Raw genomic sequence first — 18,643 nt, 5'->3', positions numbered from 1 at the left:
GGGTCACCCAGATGAAGCATGAAGGAGAGGGTCACCCAGATGAAACATGAAGGAGAGGCTCACCCAGATGAAACATGAAGGAGAGGCTCAACCAGATGAAACATGAAGGAGAGGCTCACCCAGATGAAACATGAAGGAGAGGCTCACCCAGATGAAACATGAAGGAGAAGCTCACCCAGATGAAACATGAAGGAGAGGCTCACTCAGATGAAACATGAAGGAGAGGCTCACCCAGATGAAACATGAAGGAGAGGCTCACCCAGATGAAACATGAAGGAGAGGCTCACCCAGATGAAACATGAAGGAGAGGCTCACTCAGATGAAACATGAAGGAGAGGCTCACCCAGATGAAACATGAAGGAGAGGCTCACCCAGATGAAACATGAAGGAGAGGGTCACCCAGATGAAGCATGAAGGAGAGGGTCACCCAGATGAAACATGAAGGAGAGGCTCACCCAGATGAAACATGAAGGAGATGCTCACTCAGATGAAATATGAAGGAGAGGCTCACCCAGATGAAACATGATGGAGAGGCTCACCAAGATGAAACATGAAGGAGAGGCTCACCCAGATGAAACATGAAGGAGAGGCTCACCCAGATGAAACATGAAGGAGAGGCTCAACCAGATGAAACATGAAGGAGAGGCTCACCCAGATGAAACATGAAGGAGAGGCTCACCCAGATGAAACATGAAGGAGAAGCTCACCCAGATGAAACATGAAGGAGAGGCTCACTCAGATGAAACATGAAGGAGAGGCTCACCCAGATGAAACATGAAGGAGAGGCTCACCCAGATGAAACATGAAGGAGAGGCTCACCCAGATGAAACATGAAGGAGAGGCTCACTCAGATGAAACATGAAGGAGAGGCTCACCCAGATGAAACATGAAGGAGAGGCTCACCCAGATGAAACATGAAGGAGAGGGTCACCCAGATGAAGCATGAAGGAGAGGGTCACCCAGATGAAACATGAAGGAGAGGCTCACCCAGATGAAACATGAAGGAGAGGCTCACTCAGATGAAATATGAAGGAGAGGCTCACCCAGATGAAACATGAAGGAGAGGCTCACCAAGATGAAACATGAAGGAGAGGCTCACCCAGATGAAACATGAAGGAGAGGCTCACCCAGATGAAACATGAATGAGAGGCTCACCCAGATGAAACATGAAGGAGAGGCTCACCCAGATGAAACATGAAGGAGAGGCTCACCCAGATGAAACATGAAGGAGAAGCTCACCCAGATGAAACATGAAGGAGAGGCTCACTCAGATGAAACATGAAGGAGAGGGTCACTCAGATGAAACATGAAGGAGAGGGTCACTCAGATGAAACATGAAGGAGAAGTAAATGTTACGATAGGCCCCTTCTCAACCCCTTCTCAGCGTAATGCCTCCTGTATCTAAGACAACAGCAGATAGGGAGGCCAAGGATACCCAGCCCAGTTGAGACGAGGGAGGTGGGGTGGTGGAAAGAAAATCTATTCTCGCAAACAACGATTTTTTGCTTGCAAGGTAGGATAATTTTTTTTTTTAAGCAAGAGAGCGCAGACAGGAAGTCCTCTTTCCTTTTTTCTTTCTCTCTCCAAACAACAGCAGAAGAGATTAGAATGGTAATGTGATTGCTGAATTAGTGTGGGCCCATTTTAGCACTGGCACAGAATTAATCTGTGAAATTGTGAAAAGGACCAGTTGAATGCCAGCGAAGGGAGCGTAAATGTATCTTCCTGGCAAGGGCTCAAACAACAGCCTGCCTGGCAAGTAGGAAGCCGGCGTATCGTTGGCTCCCACGGCGAATGAACGAATCACGCAAGCGAATCCTCATTTATTCCCAAACAGGCCGACCGAGATCGTTGACAGAAAAATCATTGCGGTACACAAACAAGCCCGGTTTTAATGTGTTTTTCAAGCGTAAATTCCTGACGGGGTGTAGAAGGAAACAACTATGGATTATACTATTTATTGGAAAAACAGATTAGAACGGCAGGTATAAGACTCACTCAGTTTGGGCAGAGATGTGAGGACGTCAGTTCAGAAGGCTTTACTGTCGCCTGTAATGCAATGGTTCTGAATAAGAGCTTCTGCTGAACCAATAAAGGCCAACAGAAACTATAACATACAGACCTTAAAGCAGGACTGCCTAACCCTGTTCTTGGAGAGCTACCGTCCTGTAGGTTTTTGCTCAAACCCTAATCTAGCACACCTGATTCTAATATTAGCAGGTTGATAAGATGAATCAGGTTAGTAACACCTGGGGTTGGAGCGAAAACCTACAGGAGGGTAGCTCTCCAGGAACAGGGTTGTGCAACCCTGCCTTAAAGCAATGTCTAAACACAGTATCTTCCTGTAATGTTGGTGGTTATTGTGATCAAGCCTGACACGATCAACAGTATCTCAGCCCGTCAACAGACTGTGTAGAGACCTAGCCCACATTTCTATATTTCTGTATGTTGTGAAAGCCCATGCCTGCTGTGACCATAGGGAGGGAGCCACCTTGTCACAGTAGGGGGTTATTATGGGTACAACGAAAGAGACCACATATAGTGGCATCAAGCTTCAGCTTAACCACGCTACCAACATGTTAATGTTGTGAAAGGTTTGAGGCAAAGAGACATTACATTTACATTTTAGTCATTTAGCAGACGTTCTTATCCAAAGCAACTTACAGTTTTTTAGTGAGTGCATAGATTTTCATACTGAAGCTAGGCAAACACAGTTCTCATGGCTACGTAACTGAACCTTTTACCTAACAACACAATAGACTACTACAACCAATACAACTAACAATACCATACAGTACAATACAACACTACTATAATCCACTCAGGGACAATTCAGAAGGCATCACCGCAAGCACACTACAAATACCAACTGGACTGGATGGATGCTTTATTGGGTGATACAACAGTTGCTGTAGAAAAGGCTTCTTGACAGGGGACTGTTGTCTTTCACCACGATGTAGAAAGTGTGAGAGTGTGAGAGAAAGAGAAATCAGACAAACAGAGAGAAAAAGAGAACCATAGAGAGAGAGAGGATGAGAGAATAAGAAATTGTGAGAGAGTGAAGAAAGGAGAGAGAGATTTACATTCTTAAAGTAGCCTGGGCCGACCATCAATCAATGCTGACTGCCTGTCACCTGAAGCCTTTCCTCCATCTGAAGGTAAAAAGGACCAATGGCTGCCACTCCTTTCTCCACAGGGTGCTCTCTCTCCACGGGGCCGATGGAGCCGTCCAACGAGAACAATAACAAGCAAGCAATGCATAGAATACGAGTTGGGAATATCCACAGAGCCTCTATGTCCATGACGTTTTATTCCTGCTATTCTCTCCATCATGCCACTTTTCTGTCATCTGTAAAGACCTTTTTACGTCCAGGGTTCGGGTTAGGGTCAGCGCACACCCACATGCACACACACACTCACACACGCACACACACACACAAACTTCTACCTGACGTATGCCGAGGCGGTAGGCCACGATGCGGTCCACAGCGTTGGGGTTCATCTGGGTCCACTGCAGTTTGAAGCCATAGACTCTAGGCCGGTTCTGCCACAGAGGACTGTACGTGTCGTAGTAGAACTCTGGAGGATACGCTTTCCCTGTAAACACAAAAAAACATTGACTACTAATGAAATATGTATTTTTTTGCAACTTCCATTGTTCTGCTTTACCTGTGGCATCAAGGGAGTAAGGAACCCAAGCCATATGTAGTGGAGATACTCAATCAAGCTAAATAAGAGGGCCACGTGAATTGCTGTAAAAGAAGTAGACCCTTGTAAAAAAGAAACACATACTGCACAATATGTACAGTTTACCAAAATGCAAACATGTCATGTTGAGAATTACTCCACAAAATGGCTGCAATGCATCAACCAGGAGAGTTGCCTCCAATAACCCTGTATTTTGCCTGTATTTGACCAGTTTGATGAGGAGTCAGTGGTGTTCGTTCTTTTGTACTGACGGAAACTTGTTTTCAAAGAAGTCTGTCGATCTTTCTCAGACATTTTGTCAATAAAGGTCAGCTGTGTTATTGTCAGAACAGAAAAGTACTGTAGAGAAGAGTGGGGTAATATTTAGGAAGAGGTCATCATTGCATGTGAGTCTGTGAAGGAAGAAACCACATGGAAAAAATGGTAAGCAAGTTAGGTCCAAAAAACAGTAAAGTATATGTATTGTGTTAGAGGTTTCATGATTATTTTATCTAAACCAAAGTATACATCAGTTGGGGTCTCTATAAGCTTCAATATGAGGTTCTAAACCTAGCAAACTTTGCATCAAAGTGCATCCTTGTAGCTGTGTGGGCTAATATAGTCAAAATGTTTGCCTTGGGGTAAGTTGAGCCAATGGCCATGGGGTAAGTTGAGCCAATGGCCACCATATCCGATACAAATGATGATTACATTTGGTCATTTTTATGCATAATGTGCATAGTATGTTAGCAATGTGTCATGAATATGAACTCAAGATTTATATTGTTACAGAGCAGACATAATCATGCCACGTGTAAATAAACATAAAACAAGCAGCCCCCTTTAGGTTCTTAAAAGAGCAGCCAAGGAAGTAAGAGAAGGGAAAAAGTCCATTCGAGCAGCAACAAGGGATGAAAGAAATAGACCAATAGATACTGAGGAGGTACACTGGGGAAAAAGAAAATAAACATGTACCTGTGCGAACGAGAGGTAACGATAGAGTAGCAGAGGCACACAAGGTCTTATCTAATGACATGGAGTCTGAGCTTGCTAAATATCTCAAGAATCTCACAGACCAGATTCATGGTTATAGTAGCCTCAAATGCAGAGAACCTGCCTACGAATTGGCACATCGCAACAACACCCCTGTCCAAGACAACTGGTCAAGAAATGGAAGGGTAAGTGATATTGAACAGAGATATCTAAATTTGAATGTATCTATATCTGAACGTAGGCATACGTTTAAGATATACAATATAACACACCCCCATCCCATGAATTAATCTTTGACCTACCAGCAACATCATCCACTGTCAGAGAACACCACCACCCACTTACCCCAAGGCGGCGCAACTTACCCTGTCCATATGCTCAAATTACCCTATAAGCTATGTTTTCAAAACTGTTACGTTTACATGAATTCTGATTATTTCCAGTGATACACAACATCCTGAAATATGCGTTGATATCTTTGTTAGAAATAATACTATATTTCCCTTGGTGTAGTGATGCTAATTGCAAAAAATGGTTCAACATACCCCACTCTTCCCTATGTATCACAGGAGGCGGCTGAGGGGAGAACGGCTCATAATAATGGCTGGAACGGAGCGACTCGAATGGCATCAAACACATGTATTTGATGTATTTGATACCATTCCACTAATTCCGCACCAGCCATTAACATGAGCCCATCCTCCCCAATTAAGGTGCCACCAACCTCCTGTGCTATGTATGGTGGGCTGAAGTGGGCTGCTTGACATACAGTATTCAATATTTACAGAATGGAGACAGAGAGCCAACAGAAATACATTTCACACAGGTCAAAGAAAACACACTAATACTTAGAAACAACATTCAAGAGGAGATTATCTAAAGACAGTATTACATTATTCTCCCTGTGACCACCCAGGAATCTGAAATGGTTCAAACAGCTATATCTGTTGATTTCTAATAGCGATAGTCAAGGCAGAGGCTAATGCTAACTGAAATAAAGCGATGCAGTGATCTGACAATATGAAGTTGAGACAACGTGTATTAGAGCTGTCCTGACTTATAAAGACTCACAGTGCAGTCTCCCAGACACATTTAATGATCCCCAGAGTTAAAAGTTTAGCCCCGCAGGCTGGGGAGGGTCAACCTATCAGTACTCAGTCTGAATAGTGTGAACCAATCAGCAGAGTTTATCCCCACAAGCTGGGAAGTGTGAACCAATCAGACCGCAGGCTGGGAGGAGTGTAAACCAATCAGAGGTCCATCAGCTGTGTGTCATATTGGAAACAACAAACTTTTGTAGGGAAGGGCCCGTAAGTAAACATTTCACTGTTAGTCTACACCTGATGTTTACGAAGCATGTGACAAGAAATATTCCATTTGATTTGATTAAAGAACTGGATCACCTATTTATACAGAACATCAGGGTCAAAGTTCACTGGGCTAAATGTCTGGCTCACAACATCATGGCTTTAAGGCTAGTTCGTTGTTTTTCTTCTGTATTCAACCCTTTCCTCTTCTTTCAAATAAGTGGTTAAGTTATTAATTTGAAGCAGACAGAATGCGGTCAGACCATCATATAATTGGCATATACATTACTCTTACTGAATTTCCACGTGGAAGAGGATATTGGAAATGTAATCAAAGCCTATTGGATGATAACTTGTTTTTAACTAGGACAGAGGAATTTATAACATAATTTTCCCAACACAACATAGGAACAGCAAATCCCCTTATTGAATGGGACACTTTTAAATGTGCCTTTAGAGGTCATGCAATTCAGTACTCATCTCGAAAACAAAAGCAATTTAGGTCAAAAGAGTGCATACTAACAAAGGAAATAGAAGGTCTAACAGAACAGATAGATAGCAATAAAAACTGTAACATAGAGGCTCAGAATAAATTAGAGGGAAAACAAAAAGAAATTGAGAAACTTATTCAAGAAAGATCAAGTGTAATATATTATAAAAATAAAGCAAACTGGATAGAATATGGGGAAAAAAGCAAAAATCTTCAACATAGAAATGCTACCAAAAATAATTTACTGAAACTGTTTACAAATGACGGAGTCACCCATGATTCACCAAATGATATTTTGAAAGAGGAAGCAAAGTACTTTAAGCATATGTTTTCGTTTCAGTCGCCTCCATCTCCTCTAACTGAAGCTAATTGTAGGGATTTTCTTTCTATTGATAATGTCAAATTAACAGCCATACAGGAAGACTCATGTGAAGGTGAAATTACAGAGGAGGAACTTCTGGAAGCAATTAAAGACTTTAAGTCCGGAAAAACTCCAGGGTTGGATTGCATACCAGTCGAGGTATACCAAACCTTTTTTGATATACTCAGAGGACCGTTATTAGCATGTTTTAACCACTCCTATGTAAATGGTAGATTATCAGACACTCAAGAAGAAGGTCTGATTTCATTATTACTGAAACAGGATACAAGTGGGAAATATAAAGATCCAGTCCATTAAAAAAATTGGAGGCCCTTACACTTCAGTGTTGTGATGCAAAAATTCTAGCAAAATGTATAGCGCATAGAATTCAAAAGGTATAGTCGGACATTATTAATTCTAATCAGACAGGTTTTTTACATGGACGATACATTGGAGATAATATAAGGCAAGTACTGGATACAATAGAACACAATGAAAAATCTGGGAAACCAGGCCTGCTATTCATTGCAGACTTTGAAAAGGCATTTGATAAAGTACGACTGGAGTTTATATATAAAAGCCTGGAGCATTTCAATTTTGGAGAATCTCTTATAAAATGGGTTAAAATCATGTATAGTAACCCTAGGTGTAAAATAGTAAATAATGGCTATTTCTCAGAAAGTTTTAAACTGTCAAGAGGAGGAAAACAAGGTTGTCCACTATCGGTATATCTATTTATTATGGCCTTCGAAATGTTAGCTATTAAAATCAGATCCAACAATAATATCAAGAGATTAGAAATCCAGGGCTTAAAAACAAAGGTGTCATTGTACGCTGATGATTCATGTTTTCTTTTAAATCCACAACTTGAATCCCTCCACAGCCTCATAGAGGATCTAGATCTAGACATTTTCTAACCTCTCTGGATCACAACCAAATTAGGATTAGTGTACTATATTACGTATTGGATCACTAAAAAATATTTTTTTTACATGACCATGTAGTTTACCAATAAAATGGTCTGATGGTGATGTGGATATACTCGGAATACATATCCCAAATGAAATACATGATCTCACTCCAATACATTTTAATAGAAAGTTAGCAAAAATATATAAGATCTTGCTACCATGGAAGATCTTAACTCTTTTTTGGTTACTACATGATTCCATATGTGTTATTTCATAGTTTTGATGTCTTCACTATTATTCTACAATATAGAAAATAGTAAAAATTAAGAAAAACCTTTGAATGAGTAGGTGTTCTAAATATTTTGACCGGTAGTGTATATGTATATATATATATATATATATATACATACACAAATATATATATTTGCGAGAAAAAAATAATATGGGGGATTGGAAGTGATGCAGACAATTACATTGATGGAAGCTACAATCTATCTGCAATATTAAAGCTGATCTACTCCCTAAAAAATCAAGTGGTTAAGTTATTAATTTGAAGCAGTTCGCCAGTCACGCAACAGTCATGTTAACTTTATCTTCAATAGACATGGTTTAAAAGTACATGAAGTCTGGATATGAATAATTGAACTATTTACATGTTTAATTGCAAAACTCCAATTTCAATGCTAATGCCTGTGAAAAGTACAGTGAATGAGAGAAAATGAAGATTATATGAAGCTTGAACTCAATGACTGCATATGGTACAGTACTTTCCCAACACAAAGTCAAAGAGAACTTGTGAATACATGTGGCATCGAAATAACGATGCTAATTATGCTGTGATGACAAGAAATCCGCTGACACTGTCCTTGATTATAATGGTTTATTACATCAAAGATTTCAGCGTCAATTTACAGACTCCTGCAGACATCTGGAGAACAACTGACCCAATCTTAATATGTTATATTCTTTCCGTCCTTTGTTCCAACCATGGTATTTATAATATGTAACATGATATGGGTGGTTTTCCTACAGACCAATCCCAGGCCTTCACATAACAGACTTCCTCTGTTTTAGGGGGGCCCTATAGTAATGCTTTCCAGATGCTTCCACAAGCTGAGTCAACTTCCTCTAACACACCATTTTCAAACGTCAGCAAAGTCCTAAACTGTTTAGATACTACATACATTCAACATAACTTAACAAATCTGCTTTAGCGTCCAATCAATCAATTCTGAGGTTAAGCCTTTCACTTTTACAATCAATCACTTCAGTTTCTGAAGATAAGTCTTCTAAACCCATCAACAAAATAGTGATAAAAAAGGTAGTATACTGCTTTGGGCGGAAATCAAGATTCACTGTTTCTCTCAACCTCTCACTAGTTTGATCAATTCTCATAATCACCTGAGATAATAAGTCACAATCTCTCCTAAACGTTTTTCATCCTGAATCCTATAGACAATAAATCAGGTTAATGATGCTTTACAATTGTTTGGACAGCCGATTGGAGATCACAAGCCTACATGGATAAAGCTGTTGAAAATACAATATTCTATCCACACAAAAAGACTAGCTCATTCATCAACAATATAAAATAATTTAACAAGAGTAAGAAATCTAATGGGGTTAGAGTAGAGCAGAACAATATTTGGGAGATGTGTTTGGTATCATTTCCATAAAAACCTGTTCAGATCCAGGAAGTGTATACTAATGGACTTTAATGTGATATTTATCATGCTCTTTCTATCACAGTTCAGAATTATTTTTTTTGTGGCATTTTGAAAATAATCCAATCAACCATATTTTCACAAGACATGAGATACAAAAACAATTCATAGATATCTAACCATCCCTTCTGTTCAAGGACAGTATATATCATTTTGACATGTATTCCCTAAATTTGCTTGCAATTAACTAACCATCACATACCTGTATTCTACAGTAGTAATCGTTCTAGTAAACCAAATTGTAGAGAAAATATGAAGTACTGAATACAATAAGATTATACCTGGCGGTTGTGAGCTGAGCCCATGCTGGGAAATGTTACAGAAACTCCCAGGGATAAGTCTCTCTCTCTCTCTCTCTCTCTCTCTCTCTCTCTCTCTCTCTCTCTCTCTCTCTCTCTCTCTCTCTCCAATTTCATTCCTCTGTTATTTATTCCATGTTTTGTAGACATGTGACTTTGAAAGTTCATACACCTGTCACAGAAAACCATTCCTAAAAGGACATCCTGTATATTAATGTAATATAAAAAGTCAGCTTTGATCTGGGGGTGGATAAACCGGTTCCTATTCAGAAATAGGTCATATGTACTTGGGGAAGAAAACAAAAACCCTTCTCCATCTCCACGTGGTCTCTCTCTCGCTCTCTCTCTCTCTCTCTCTCTCTCTCTCTCTCTCTCTCTCTCTCTCTCTCTCTCTCTCTCTCTCTCCAAATGGAACAATTGAAATAGACTGGAACACAGAGGGACAAACCACAAACAACAAGCTATGAATCGCTTCTACTCCCGCTATTGTACCTACCCACCACCACTACCCATTTGATTTCAGTGGTTTATGAACATAATTCTATTTATAGAGAAGCTGTCCAGCAGCGATATGCTAGTCTGTCTGTACCTTCCTCCCATAAACATAGATATAGGATGTATTGTAGCTGAGGCTCCTTATGAAAACAACGCTGCTCCAGTCACAAGTCATATAGCAGCTAGACGTATGCTAATGACCACGCTAAATTAATATTAATTTGTATTTATGAGTAAAACAAACTGGCATAATATGTATGTTAATATACATTGAAAACAAAACAAAATGAAAATGTGAACAAAACTATATGATGTTGAACCCAAACTCCAGCAATGTGTCAAAAAACAAATGCCTGCTTTGGAATGAAATATCCAAGTGTTTGAAATGGTGGCAACAAATACCCAATGACATATTTGTTTTCCAGTGGCTTAACTGTACACTAGACTCAGTTTGGAGAGTGGTTCAAAGAACACAGTTGTTCAAAGAAACGCATACAAATCTTTTTCCCCTCATGAGGCTCAAACTCTGCTTCCCAAACATCACAGTGCCTTTGTCTAACAAATATGTCTAGACATAAAACATGACAATGTTCCAGTCTGGATTCTGAATGCCAAGGGAAATGTGTTCTATAGAGGAGGGATGTATTATTAATATTAACTGAGCTACTGTTACAATTTCACTATTGTTGTAATAACAGTTGGCTGGGTTTGGATTAAAGACATATTTAACTTAAAGTGGCAATCAGCAGTTGGAACAAGAATAAAGCTTCTCCACCCGTTTCGGTAAAAAGTTGAGGGATGGGGCTGGAGAAATATACCTACTCTCAAATTCATAGACAGAGGTATGGATGCAAGGACTGACCATCCATGATATCAAAACTATAGTTGTAACCATATTTTGAGGCTACATAGTGTTTGTTTAGATTTACTTTGTTTACAAACACAGTTAGAGAAAACAAAGCTTACATTTTGGGTTCTGATGGGGTACGACATTTCTAAGTTACAGTATATTACTCAAGAATCAATGGGTTCATATCATTAATTTCAAAGTCCCAAAATTGATGTAGCAACTGCAGATTGCCCTTTTAAATGTCACTATTTTTTACATATAATAATGAGACTATGCTGCATATATAGATGCTTATCAGGCTTTTTATCATAAAGGATTCCAACTCACGTGACTATATATAACCTGTACATTATGCTCCTGTCCTTCAGGGCTGACAGACTCCTCTATAACAGATAGATAGCACTATTCATATGCTCCCTGTCGGTTTCTAAAGCACATCATGTCACATCATTGGCTATCCATCACTGTCACACTGCTAGTCTGAGCGGCGGGGGGGGGGAGGGGAATATGCACTGCGTGTCCAGGTACACAGTGTACAGGTGCAGACTACTAGAGTATATGAAATATGATGTGATAAAAAAGAAAAATACGCTGTTCGTATGCTTCCAGAATTTTAATGGAGAAACATTTTGACTGCAGTGGTGGAAAACTCTGGGGGGCATCTGAACAGGGGGGCATCTGAACAGGGTGGCATCTAAACAGGGGGACATCTGAACAGTGAGTGTAGGTATTCTCTTCTTTTGTAAATATTCTCAACATGCTCTAAGCGCTAATCCTACAGAACTGTTTTACTCTATATTCATTTAAGAAAGTATTCTTTATTATACACACAGGGAGTTCAGGCATTTGTTCCAGCCCAATACTAACACACCTGATTCAACTGATCATTAAACCTTTAATTAACAGAATCAGATGTGTTAGTGTTGGCTGTGACAAAATCCTGCAAACTCTGACCAGGACCGAATTGAAGAACACTATCCTATCCTGCCAATAAGGCTCACTTGTGCAGGTTAAACCATTTGATGCTGAGGAGCATTTCTGTCTGTAATAAAGCCCTTTTGTGGGGAATAACTCATTCTGATTGGCCTGGCTCCCAAGTGGGTGGGCATATTCCCAGGCCCACCCGTGGCTGCGCCCTTGCCCAGTCATGTGAAATTCATAGATTAGGGCCTAATGAATTTATTTAAATTGACTGATTTCCTTATATGAACTGTAACTCAGTAAAATCTTTGAAATTGTTGCATGTTGCGGCTTTGAGTAGTGTATGCCACCCTGAGATGAAGGGGCTGCGGGGATCATTCTACAATGTGGTGCCAGGTTCCTGCCAGGGCTCAGTGGTGCAGAGTAAACCCTCTGAAGACGCTGGCTGCCACTCTGCCACTCTGCTCTGGCAGGATTGAAGGGCCATCTCATCTCAGTAAAGCCACTGGTACCGCAGATGTCCCCAGCAGCCTGGCACACACATACTCACACACACACACACACACACACACACACACACACACACACACACACACACACACACACACACACACACACACACACACACACACACACACACACACACACACTCACATACACACGCCCCCTGGCATGGCCTGGCTCCTGATCAGCAGTGTGATAAAGTGTGTGTGTTTGCCCCTGAGCATGGCCTGCTGCCCGGCTTTGGAGTGTGTGTGCGTGTGCGTGTCCCCTGGCGTGATGGCTGAGACCCTGGGTTTAATCGACCCACCCTGGCTTTCAGCCAATGACTTTGACTGATATAGTTTTACTGAACACAGACCTGATCTTCTTTCTGCTTGCTCTCTCTCTCTCTCTCCCTCCCTCATTCTCTCTTCTATCATACCCCCCCCCCCTCTCTCTCTCTGTCTCTCTCTCTCTTTTTCCCCTCTCTCTCTGTCTGTCTCTCTCTCACACACTTCCCCCCCCCTCTCTCTCTCTCACCTCCACATTGAAGGATTGACATCCATTGAAGCTTTGTTGTTTCACAGCATACTATACCCATTCTCCATTCCTCCACAAACTGCTCCACAAACTCATCGCACCCCATTCCTCAGCCATCATACATATTGCTATACAGGCCTAGTTTTGGTAAACAAGATGCCAAAAGTGAAGGATCCACATGAGTGGACTGGTCCTTGAAGAGTGAGTCTATGCCAGGGAATTAAGGCTGATTTTAGGGCAACAAACAACACAGAACCGAAGCAAACTTAGTTTGAGGCAAATTGTTACATCTTTGGATTACCTTCCCATGTGATTACTTTCTCCTCTACTGGTCTACTTGAGGTCTAATACACTGATCCAGAGACTTGGCATTCAGACTGTTGTGTCTGACTTGTCTTAAACAGGTCAACTACTTAACTCACTGTCTAACAGTAAACCCCAGCCGGTGGCCAGTCTGATCAACATGCTATTAATCAGGACATTATGTCATTATGTCCGGCCACAGCTGCAGACACGGACAGGGATCGGACTAGCCTCATCTTTTCAGATGGTGGTGGTGGTGGGGATTAGGTGGTGCAGGATACATTGGAAGAGCTCATGTTTTAGGATGGGAGGAGGAGGAGGGGGTAGTTAAGAAAGGGAGTATGGGGAGGGACAGGGTACATTGGATTCCATTGGATTCCTGGTTCCGGGGGCCACTAACTAACTAATGAACTAACTAGCTAACTAACTAACTAGCTAACTAACTAACTAACTAGCTAACTAGCTAACCAACTAACTAGCTAACAATATAACTCGCTATCTAACTAACTAGTTAACTAACCAACTAGTGAACTAACTAGCGAACTAGCTAGTTCGCTAGTTAGTTAGTTCACTTGTTGGTTAGTTAGACTCTGAGGCAAAGCTATGCCTCCAAACTACAGCAACAAACTGCAGAGAGAAATAGAGTGAGAGAGAGAGAGAGAGAGAGAGAGATAGATAGATAGAGAGAGAGAGAGAGAGAGAGAGAGAGAGAGAGAGAGAGAGAGAGAGAGAGAGAGAGAGAGAGAGAGAGAGAGAGAGAGACCCAGGTGAAGGTTTCCATCTCCCAGACCTCCCACTAGGAATGGAAAGGTTCGGGACTGAAGAGTATTTGTCACTTTGATCCTCAGCCACTTAAGCCACTGTCCCCTGGCACTGTCTATTTCACTCTCTCTCCTTTTCTCAATCTGTCTTTCTCTCTCCCTCCCTCCCTCGCTACCTCTCTCTCTCTCTCTCTCTCTCTCTCTCTCTCTCTCTCTCTCTCTCTCTCTCTCTCTCAACTAATCTGTCCCTGTCATAAAACACAAACGCTCTGTGTGACCGATGACACGGCCACTGACTGCTCCTCCTGCTACTTTCAGGCACTCCACCACAAACATTGCCAGAGGGGATAATCATGCATTACCCAACAGATCTGTGTCCTGTCTGAAGGATTGGGTCCTTCCCGTATAGTACGAGCTTTCATTAGTAATCTAGAGGGCTGCTTCCTAAATGGCACCCTATTCCCTATTTAGTGCACTATTTTTACCAGGACCCATAGAAGTAGTGCACTATATAGGGAATAGGGTGCCAATTGGGACACAAACTAGGGGATGTGTAAAGGTAGCTGTTACGACTGACATGGATCTTATAGAAGACGTCTGTCACGCCCTGACCTTGAAAGCCTGTTATTCTTTAGTTAGGTTGGTCAGGGTGTGAATGCTAGAGGTTTTCATGTGAATATCTAGGTATCTATGTGTAGATCTAGATTGTATATTTCTATGTTGGCCGGGTGTGGTTCCCAATCAGAGGCAGCTGTCGATCGTTGTCTCTGATTGGGGATCATACTTAGGTAGCCATTTTGCCTACCTATGTTGTGGGATCTTGACTCTTGTTTGGCTTGTTTGTGTGTAGCCATTGTGAGCTTCACGTTACGTTACGTTGCGTTTGTTGTTTTGTCGTGTGTTAACTTTGTTAATAAACATGTATGCATTCCACGCTGCACCTTGGTCCAATCCTGTACTCAACGAACGTGACAACGTCTCTCGCATTCAAATTGACAATCTGTATTATGCCCTGTCTCGCCCACTCCTTTTCAATCCATTACCTCATGACACACGTACTATAGTTACCTAACCGTCTGACAGGCAGGTTTCAATTTGCTGCAGACATCATTCACATCATTCAGCCATCAAGAATACATCCCTGGGAAGTTTAATTACCGTGATGGGGATGGGGAAATCTCATTCTGCTTCAGAACTCTGTTCCAGAGAAGACGCACAGCAGATGGGACACAAAATGGCTGCTCTGCTGCATGTCAATCCAAGTGGGTGGGTTTTATTAACACATTGTGAGAGGAAGATGATGTGAGTTATACCTCATAAAATGTGAAGTGCTTTGAGACCTAGAGAAAGAGCCAATATAAATTCTGTTCAGTATAATTAGCATTCTTATATTGGACAAGTAAAGCCAGAATGCAGCGCTATAAACCACATCGAGTGATTTCAGCAACTGGGAACAGAAAGTATCAAAGCAAACTTTATTTAAACGCATTTTAAAAAACATAAAGTGTTCCTTACCTGTTACCAAGAAGGTGCAGCGCCCGGCACCGGCCTCATTGATGACATCACAGGTGTACTCCCCCCAGCCCTCGCGGTTGAGGCTTTTGACGGTGTACTCTGTCTCATCGCTCTGGTCGAAGTGTCCAGCGTGGAGCAGGCGGTTCCCCAGCCGCCACTCGTAGCGCAGCACCCGGGAGGGGTGGGCACGCAGGACCCGGCAGTTCATGGCCACCGGCCGGCCCAGGCCCTGACGCATCTCCAACGAAACAGGCTCCACCGACGGAGGGTCTGGGAGGGGAGGGGGGAAGGAAGCAGTTAGACTTAGATAGAGTTAGGGTGACCCAGGAAGAACCACAGAGTCTCACAGAAAGAACAAGAGGGAGTGAAACAGAGCGAGAGAAAGAGCGGGGTAGTCTTATGAATTTTTTTATTTCACTGTGGGAGGGTCTTGGACGGGTTAAGGAGAAACACTGGGATTGGAAGGTGTAGTACCATCTCTCATTCTGTCTTCAAGACTCAGGCTTATAAGGCTTTGGGAGCGACAGAGAGATGAATAGGAAGAGGAGACACTGGAGAGGTAGGGAGAAAAGCACTCAGAGTTAGAACAGGGAACTGGAAGAGCCATAGAGAGGGGAAGAAATATCTAGTGTCATTTACTCAGATCACTGTGGGACGCTATGGGAAGGGCACAAAACACTCAAGACTGCTTAGAGAAAAAATAAATTTTCACGAGGGAGCTCTCTACTCTTGTACTCTAAAGCACATTTCCCAATGATGGAGGGTCTGTGAGGGATAGAGAAAGAGATGTGAGAAGAGAGAGAGAGAGAGAGAGAGAGAGAGAGAGAGAGAGAGAGAGAGAGAGAGAGAGAGAGAGAGAGAGAGAGAGAGAGAGAGAGAGAGAGAGAGAGAGAGAGAGAGAGAGAGAGAGAGAGAGAGAGAGAGAGAGAGAGAGAGAGAGAGAGGGAGGAGGAGGAAACAGAGGTAAAAGAGTGGACTGTGTTTTACTTCAGTTACAATGGCTTGCGAAAGTATTCACCCCCCTTGGCATTTTTCCTATTTTGTTGCCTTACAACCTGGAATTAATTTGATTTACACAACATGCCTACCACTTTGAAGATCTAAATAATTTTTTGGGTGAAACAAACAAGAAATTAGACAAAAAAACTGAAAACTTGAGCGTGCATAACTATTCACCCCCCAAAGTCAATACTTTGTAGAGCCACCATTTGCAGCAATTACAGCTGCAAGTCTCTTGGGGTATTTCTCTATAAGCTTGGCACATCTAGCCAAAACTGCTCCAGCTCCTTCAAGTTGGATGGGTTCCGCTGGTGTAGAGCAATCTTTAGGTCATACCACAGATTCTCAATTGGATTGAGGTCTGGGCTTTGACTAGGCCATTCCAAGACATTTAAATGTTTCTCCTTAAGCCTCTTGAGTGTTGCTTTAGCAGTATGCTTAGGGTCATTGTCCTGCTGGAAGGTGAACCTCCGTCCCAGTCTCAAATCTCTGGAAGACTGAAACAGGTTTCCCTCAAGAATTTCCCTGTATTTAGCGCCCTCCATCATTCCTTCAATTCTGACCAGTTTCCCAGTCCCTGACGATGAAAAACATCACCACAGCATGATGGGGATGGTGTTCTCGGGGTGATGAGAGGTGTTGGGTTTGCGCCAGACAGCGGTTTCCTTGATGGCCAAAAAGCTAAATTTTAGTCTCATCTGACCAGAGTACCTTCTTCCATATGTTTGGGGAGTCTCCCACATGCCTTTTGGCGAACACCAAACATATTTGCTTATTTTTTCCATTAAGCAATGGCTTTTTTCTGGCCACTCTTCCGTAAAGCCCAGCTCTGCGGAGTGTACAGCTTAAAGTGGTCCTATGGACAGACACTCCAATCTCTGCTGTGGAGCTATGCAGCTCCTTCAGGGTTATCTTTGGTCTCTTTGTTGCCTCTCTGATTAATGCCCTCCTTGCCTGGTCCGTGAGTTTTGGTGGGCAGCCCTCTCTTGGCAGGTTTGTTGTGGTGCCATATGTTATGTATGGTACGACGTGCTGTACGTCGTACTGTACGTTGTTATGGTTTACGACAGTGTGCTGCGTTACGGATGAATGGGTTGTCAGAATGTGTGGCACATGTCATTAAACGACAGAGTGATGTACAATGTGAAACTGTGCAGATGTCCGTTCTTCTACAACTAGGCTAGATATAACATATTCTTTCAGTTTTTTAATAATGGATTTAATGGTGCTCCGTGGGATGTTCAAAGTTTCAGATATTTGTTTATAACCCAACCCTGATCTTTACTTCTCCGCAACTTTGTCCCTGACCTGTTTGGAAAGCTCCTTGGTCTTTATGGTGCCGCTTGCTTGGTGGTGCCCCTTGCTTAGTGGTGTTGCAGACTCTGGGGCCTTTCAGAACAGGTGTATATATACTGAGATCATGTGACACTTAGATTGCACACAGGTGGACTTTATTTAACTAATTATGTGACTTCTGAAGGTAATTGGTTGCACCAGATCTTATTTAGGGGCTTCATAGCATATGCACACACCACTTTTCCGTTATTTATTTTCATTCATTTCACTTCACCAATTTGGACTATTTTGTGTATGCCCATTACATAAAATCCAAATAAAAATCCATTTAAATTACAGGTTGTAATGCAACAAAATAGGAAAAACGCCAAGGGGGATGAATACAAAAGCATACTGTAAAAGCATACTTCATGTCATGTCAACTAATGAGATTTTGTAGTTGACACAATTAGAGTATCCAAAAACACTTAGGAAACCAGCTGACGATAATTAGCATATAGGAGAGTTGATCACTGAGGGATGAGAAACCAAGAATCAAAACAAATGACAAAAGACTGATGATGAAATTAATACACAGCTGTGGGGAATCAATTAATAAACCAATGTTTAAAACAAAATCTGTCATGCGTGATCTGAATCTGGTGACAGAGATTTAGGATGAGAGACTGCATCTGAATAATCTCCAAAATTGGGAAATCAATATCAATT

General features: G+C 41.8%; 1 protein-coding gene across 3 annotated transcripts in view; it reads right to left on the bottom strand.

Annotated features, from left to right (window-relative positions):
- LOC121548651 (MAM domain-containing glycosylphosphatidylinositol anchor protein 2-like) overlaps window positions 1–18,643 on the bottom strand; it is a 321,553-nt gene that overhangs the window by 61,082 nt on the left and 241,828 nt on the right. For all 3 annotated transcript variants that reach the window (XM_045210138.1, XM_045210139.1, XM_041860170.2), the window contains exons 10-11: window positions 15,641–15,910; window positions 3,449–3,597 (exon numbers count right to left, since the gene is read on the bottom strand). In XM_045210138.1, the coding sequence (XP_045066073.1) occupies window positions 3,449–3,597; window positions 15,641–15,910 (419 nt within the window). The remainder of the gene's footprint in view (window positions 1–3,448; window positions 3,598–15,640; window positions 15,911–18,643) is intronic.

The sequence above is a fragment of the Coregonus clupeaformis genome, chromosome 33, assembly GCF_020615455.1.
Source record: "Coregonus clupeaformis isolate EN_2021a chromosome 33, ASM2061545v1, whole genome shotgun sequence".
NCBI classification, from domain to species: Eukaryota; Metazoa; Chordata; class Actinopteri; order Salmoniformes; family Salmonidae; genus Coregonus; species Coregonus clupeaformis.
Note: the sequence above shows the minus strand (reverse complement) of the source record. Positions and strands in the feature narration are given on the sequence as shown.